At 38.8% G+C, this 7,543-nt stretch overlaps 1 protein-coding gene across 1 annotated transcript; it reads left to right on the top strand.

The window, feature by feature from the left end:
- The first annotated feature begins 5,235 nt into the window (after nucleotides 1-5,235).
- On the top strand, nucleotides 5,236-6,485 carry LOC126234844 (phosphatidylinositol-glycan biosynthesis class F protein). The gene has a single exon (XM_049943589.1). The coding sequence runs from the start codon at nucleotides 5,509-5,511 to the stop codon at nucleotides 6,262-6,264; it is 756 nt and encodes a 251-aa protein (XP_049799546.1). The 5' UTR covers nucleotides 5,236-5,508; the 3' UTR covers nucleotides 6,265-6,485.
- Nucleotides 6,486-7,543: the final 1,058 nt, after the last annotated feature.

Below are 7,543 nucleotides of genomic sequence, written 5' to 3'. Positions count from 1 at the left end.
GCTTTCTCCATAGCTGCATTTTCTTCCTCCAGTAATGCAGTCCTGCTCCTCACATAACCAGTTCCTTCTTCAAGTCCTTAATTTCTTGCTCTTGATTATAACGATAGGATAAGAAGGAATTTATTTGTTAAGTAACTTGTCCAGTTTTGTTTTCTTGGGAGACAAAATTTTCAGTGTATTGAGAGCCCTCTTCTGCACTGTGTAATGTTACTGTGTCGTATTCTTTCTCTGATGTCACAGCACCGGGTTAATTTTCATACGCATTGGGTACTTTCTGAGATGGAACTGAAACTGGTTTCTCCAACTTTTCTGTAGGTAAGCTCAATAACTCACTTTGCATGTCCCATTTGTAATCCTGTCGACGAAAATGTTCGGATCCATATTCTTGCATTTTTAATATCGACCCTTTTCTCTCGTTTACAGCAAGACATCCATTCATATGGGAGTTTTAAGTCTTTCGGAAATCCATGGTAAAGAATGCCCTCAGTTCTATGCCCAGTTACTGCACTTAGCAACAGCACAATACGACGTGTTTCTACTCATTCCACTCGGAAAATAATGTGAACGACTCACGAGATTTCAAAAAAATATGACTTTGTACCGCAATACACCACAGACCACGAACTAATTTCAAGTAAGCGAGAACACGGCACCTCAAAGAACAACGAGCCCAGCAGGAACAAAACAGTAGCTGTCCATTAACGTCATTCCTCGCCAGGCCAGACGACCTCAAACGCGTGAGAGCGCGGCAAGAGGTTATTTTGTAACCTCCTCGTAACGCGTAATACATCCCCACTGGCACGAAGTGTGACATCCAAGAGGAAGAGATCCCAAACTGAGGCTGAGACAAGCAACTGCCAAATAGTGGGAGAAATATGCTGTGTGTAAACCCCAAGTCCTCAAAGCCAATGACATTGTCAGGAGTGCTCTCATATGGTAAATTTGCCATAAGAGACTTTTTATCCAATGACATATGCACTATTTTATCAGTATCAGAGAAATGCTGTAGCTTCTACTTCGAAAGGTGGAACCTTCAAAATTTTTTTGTCCTTCTTCACTTGATTCTTCTGATACAGTTTTTGTTGCTGTCTGTACTTAAAATGATAGGCACTTTCCTTGTCCCGTAACAGTTTTGTACAAAGTCTAGCGATCTGCACACTCTGATACTCCACACGCTTTGTTCTAGACACGAATAACTGAGCTTAATTTTACCACTTCATCAAAGCAGGTCGGTGTTGACGATTCAGATGAATCGGGCACTGATATATGGAGAGTTGGACTGACTGCTTCTGTGCTATACGAGTGTTTTACAGCTTTAGACGGATTGTCGAAACGTTGTGTCAATTTCCTCTTCATCGTCAGTTGAGGTGGCTTAATTGGAATACCAAACGATGTGGTTAACTGCATTCCACACTAGTTTATTATTGTCTTCATTTATGAACTGGTTTTGTTCGACGTGTAGCGGACAAAATTGAACATTACCGGTATTATAAGGGTAAACATTGTCTGTTTTCGTAAGGTCTTCTCGTCTGCTATTCACTAGCCATTTTCTGCTCCTAAAACGAAACAATTAATCAGCAATATACATGTAGTTTGCAAGCGAATCCTGACGGAACCTAAAAAAAGACAGACGTGATATCTTCTTCTTGTACTGCGCGACGCTACGATCCCATTTGTAAAAGACATTGTACAAACCAAAATAAACAACTACTATTCGCTTTCCCTTTCACGATCGCGCCGATCTCAAGAGTTTAACTTCCTGGGCGCTTGGCGTGCTATTGGCGCAATAGGAACAAAATCGAAGCGAAGTGTCGCGACAGTTATGTTAGACTATGGTCACTTCGGGCTAGTGATGGGCTAAACTGCGATTTTCCGATATCAGTGATTTCTGTGAATGCTACTTTTCAGTATCTGTTATTCTTAACTGCGATTTGTCGCAGTTAAGAGTCGCAGTTAAGGAACATAGGTCGTGTATCCCTCCGCCACTGCTATTTCTGCGATTTCTGCTACTTCCGCGATTTCTGCTACTTCTGCGATTTCTGCTACTTCTGTGACTTCTGCGATTTCTGCTACTTCTGCGATTTCTGTGACTCCTGCGATTTCTGCGACTTACTACTGTATGAAAAAGTTACATCTGTCAACACGGAAAATTGCATCGCAACAAACCTGTCATTGGCAAGTATGTTTTACGTTTTTTCTTCCGTTGGCTTTAATTTTGTATTAAAGAAACAACTGTGAAAATATTAATAGTGTAATTAATATGTAAGTAGCCGTACAGTACCGTAATAGTTCGTATTTAGAAAATGAATTCTAACATATTGTTATGTTCACAGGTACCTGAACTACATTTCAGTCACTCAGTAAAGTGATAACTCAAAATATCATTGTCAACAGATCTGAAGAAATTGCCACTGCGTCTTTAGACCGTTTTCGTCAGACGAGAGGTTAGTTTCTAAGCGTTTGATGGACTTAATTACTTCAGTGAGATCGTTCTTGCAAATGTGATATTCATTATAGCAAATATTAGCAATCTACTCTGTCAGTTATATTTCTAGTAATTAATGACAGCAAAAATTGTTTAATAATCCTTGTGTTTTTGCAGACACAGTTCTGACTCTGATTACTGGTTGCTGTACGTATCTATCCACATCAAGGCTGTGTAACATTATGTGATTGCCTTATCATTTTAAATCATTCACTAATCGAGCAGTCGCTCGGCAACAGCTAAAGTTAGCAAATAACGTTGCGAAAATGTAAAAGGTGGACGACCTGTGACGTAACTTGTTTATTGTCGAAGCGCCGTCAGAGATGCTGTGAGTTATTGACTTTGAAAACCGCGGCGCGAAAAACGGACAGAAGAAGAACATTTTTACACATTTTGTTTAGATGTACGAGATATTCTCGATGAACAGTTACTCATTCTTCTCTTGTCTCCTGTAACTTGTGTCGGACGCGCATGTCTTGCCGCCGTATTATTATTGTCAAAATTAATATTGTTCTAGTGTAAAGTAAATGTGTAATACTAAAAGTGCCTAGCAGTAGATTTATTGTGTGACGTGTATGTGAAAACGTCAAAGGAATTGTTTTCATTAAGAGAAGTGCCAGTCAAAACGGCATCCATGTTAAATCCTTCATTGCAGTGTAAGTTCGTCTATTAATTGCCATAAATTCAGAGTTAAATGGAACTGGTGTATGGACTATTCATTTACTACAGAATCTATGTCTCACTTCTTCATGAAATTATTTAATTTTCTATATGTTTCTGCCAAATAGAGAGTTCACAGTCACGAATTCTTTCGTCGAGTTCGGACGGAAGTTGCATGCGGTGAAATATTTTCTCCGCGCCATGTTCTATTGGTAAATGCATGATAAACTACGGTCCCTTAGGAAATTCATGTTGAGCTATCCAAAATAATTATATTTTGAATAGGCATTTACTCTCCTCTGCAATGCAACTTCCGACTGATCAGACGATCCAACAACAAACAGCCGCACACGGTCGGCGTTCGCAAATATGTTTCCGCCGCTGATTATAGCTATATGTTACAGCACAAAAGTAACATATTGTTATAATTAGAGACTACGAACGGGGACATTTATAACTGTATGTTTATGTATACACTTTATGTAAACATATCGTTATAGCTGTTGGGAGAGACTCGTGAAGATTCAAGACAGCTCTTAGAGGATTTGCAGTTTAAAGGTGAAACAATTGTGAAATAAGTGTGTGAATGATTAAGCTGTGTTTTATTGTAGTTGTAGTGCGATTTTAAAGGAATAATAAATGTCAAATACAGTGAGTGAATAATAAAAATCTCATTTTCCACATGTTAAGCCGTCCTATACCCATAATTTTCCGCCACTTACTTATTGGTAAACACTTGTTGGAGAGCGACATGCTGCCCCCCCCCCCCCGCCCCCTTTCTCCATAATCTTGGTGTGACACTGACCTGTAACATATCCCGAAGTCTACAATATGCATTTTGAGGCTGTTGATATGAAAGTGAGAAGTACAGATCTTCCAGTTAAATCAGGAATAGCTTAAGTGCATTACTTGAAAGTAACACAGGAAAAGCTTACTTATGTAGGTGGTAGTAGTGTCGGCAAAAAGTTCTTGTGTGTGAAGTTGCCATGTAGAACACCAGGTGTAAAACCTTTCTCCCGAGTCTTGAACTGTGTCGGAACAAAAGTGAGGCATTCATATGACTGTTTTCATTTCTCTACACTTATACAAATGTCTGAGTTCTGCTGTGTTAACATTGCAAAGTCCTGTAGGCATGTGGAGTATTAACCAAAAGTGTCATATTGGAAGCAGAATCAAACACATTTGTTACGTTACTTGATATTTTCAGGAGAAAACGGCAATGTTGCTTCTTATTAATATAATACATTCAGAGTCACAGCAGTATTTGACCAACCATAACTGATGCTGAATGTGCATGTCGTCATATAATATGAAAGGCTTATTTCAATAGTGGTACAAGTCCATTACCTCCACTTTTCTGTCTATAATGCTTCTGAAATTAGTGATCCAAACAAACATAAATAAAGGTTCATCTCTAGCAAGAAACCATATGCTTGAATATTTCTGGTATCTCAACTGCAGATTTTTCAGCGCTCATTTAACTTTACGACTCTATATCTCAAAATTAACAAAAATGGACTTGTACCACTATTGAAATAAGCCCTTCATATGCACACACAGCACATCGATCTCGTGAGGCACAAGGCTCTCATAACGAAGTACGTACGTCGGTCAACAGATGACACTAGGAAAAGTATGTTAACTGCGCTTTTTAGTTGCTACTTGCGACTCTTAGTTGCGATTTGTCACAGAAATCGCAGTTTGACTCGGTAGCGAATAGCGTAGTATGAACTTTGCTCAACAGATGGCAGTGCTAACTGCGCTTTTTAGTTGCTACTTGCGACTCTTAGTTGCGACTTGTCACGGATATCGCAGTTAGACTCCATAGCGTACCGCAGAGATGGACGTAGTACGAACTTTGGCCAACAGATGGCACTGTTAACCGCGCTTTTTAGTTGCTACTTGCGACTCTTAGTTGCGACTTGTCACTGAAATCGCAGAAAGCAGTGCTAAATTCGACCAATAGATGGCTCACGTCTTTGAATGTGAAATACTACTACTGCTAACTGCGACTGAAATCGCAGTTAGATTCTGTAAAGTTGCTACTGTGATATCTGTGACTTCTCAGTCACTGCGATTTCTAACAGATACGCGATTTCCTGCCCACCACTACTTCGGGCGTTATGAAACACCTTTGGTTATCTAAACAGACTTTGCTTTATGTGTTTAACTGTTTACAACACAGAAGTGTGTTGTGACTTGTGAGTATTAGGAGGAAACTTTTTATTCTATGTTCCTTGGGAGGAAAGGAATGTGATGAGTGGAGTGAGGTTATGCCGTGTGTTGCGGCAGAAACAGTGATGACTGCTACTGACATAGTAATTGTAAATGACAACGAATCTTAATCACAGTATTTGTTCAGGATGCCATCGAAATACCCAATGAACATAAAGACAAATTCTATTTTAGATGACCCAAGTACCTGCAGATTAGCGGCGTTTTATGCGAGCTGCACATCTGTGTATTTTGTTATTTTAGTAAGTGCATTGTTCTTAACGAACTACGTTTATTCCATAGGAAAACTAACTTTTTATCCTGTAATAGGTTTAATTGCGGTCCTTGAATGCACGAAATACGTCATTGGCATTTTCCATGTTTCAAAAAAAGATGTCTTTTCTGGTAGATACGAAGACAAGTACTTTACTGGTCAGCGTAAAAAGCCAGTCACAAAAACAAGTCTGAAAGAAGTGTTCAACTGTATTGTAATTGTTACTGTTATGCTTACAGTATACTTTGCCATAGCAATCTTATTTGGTGCTGAATTGTTCAATAAACATGAAGAGACTTTTATGTTTAGCTCATTGCTAACGGTGTTGACAATATTTCCATCTTGTCTGCACCTAGAGTCACAAGCAGCCGTGAATTTATTGTTTGGTGTTCATCCAGCAGGTGACGCTGTTGGACAGCTTTTGCTAAGAAACTTACAGTTCACACTGCTTGGAGCTTGGCTTGGGGCATTTGTTATTCCATTAGATTGGGACCGGCCTTGGCAAGAGTGGCCAATTCCTTGTTGTGTTGGAGCCTTACTAGGTTATATTACTGGCAATATCCTTATGGTATGTAGCCTGTTTCCAAATATTGCCAAGAAACTGCCTAAATCAAACCGAAAGCTTCGTTAAGCTTTTTCAACAAAGTGTTGCACCATAATTATGAATGTAGCAAACCCTGTCTGATGACTCTTGGTTTATTTTCTATATATGATATATCAATTACAATATGCATAGTCTATTCAAAAGTATTTTTGCAGTTATGTACATAACTTATGCGTGTTGTAACATATTTATGTTAGTATCAGAAAGATGTGTTTGCATCAAATAAAATACATTGAAACCAGAAAGAGTAGGAACATGTATTGAGTTTCATGGTGCCTTGTTCGTACCTTTCATTTGTTTCAGTAAAATCATGTCATGTAATAAATCTCTGATAATTGCGGTGCAAATACATGCTGCCTGTTGTACAGGGAGTCTGAAAACAGTCTGACAGCAGCTGTAGCAGACATGTTGTAATGTGTCAACAGAATGCAAGTAAGTATTTTTTTAGATGATATGTACAGTTTTTTCATTTGATGTGCATATCATGCAGTGGTACCACATAACAAAAGTGGTTCATCTGATAAATAAATAATATTGTGTCATTAGAGACACACCACAAACAGCAGAAGTCCCTCCACAGAATTATCATCTGTTATACGGGCAGGCAACATTTTCGTAAAACGTCTATGTTGATATTAGTGGAACATATCAACTACATTCCAGATTCCATCATTCCTGAACTGATTACAATGATATCTTTCCATGCCATTACGTTCTGCTGATTTTTGGCCTCTGTGATTTCATTGATTTTAGTTGAATTAATTATGTTGGCACAATAGTTATTTGCAGAGTATTTTTATAACAGAAATTGGCTAGAGCGGGATAGTGTCCCCCTCCCAAAGCTAAATTGTAGTGTCAGACTAAACTACAGCAAAGATTTGAGGGTGAAAATATTGTTTTTAGTTAGTGAATCTAATGAATGTGGATGCAAAATATTGGTTGTGGCACACCATGATGTCTGTGTTCACTCAAAGTTTAACACTCATTTCAGTACAAAAATGAAAAAGCTAAATACAGTAAAACCACATTATGTAATAAATCTGATGGTAATCCCTGTGCAGATACATAGAACTATACTGTAGGGCCTATAAACAAAATAAATGTGAGGGAATGCTTTCGCTGTGCTGTCTACCTAGCATCTCCCTTCACAGACATGTTGCTCCTCTGTCAGTTTGCACTCAGATACACATGCTGGTGGCAACACAGCTGTTCCTCCACTTACCTCCTAAGTCAGTCCATTGTGGGATACCTCCTTCCTCTTCTTAATCAGAGTAATTACAGGTTCCCAGTCATTACTAAGGATGCA

This window comes from Schistocerca nitens, chromosome 1 (assembly GCF_023898315.1).
Source record: "Schistocerca nitens isolate TAMUIC-IGC-003100 chromosome 1, iqSchNite1.1, whole genome shotgun sequence".
Lineage (NCBI taxonomy): Eukaryota > Metazoa > Arthropoda > Insecta > Orthoptera > Acrididae > Schistocerca > Schistocerca nitens.
The sequence above is the reverse complement of the archived record's forward strand: the minus strand, read 5'-3'. Positions and strand labels throughout refer to the sequence as shown.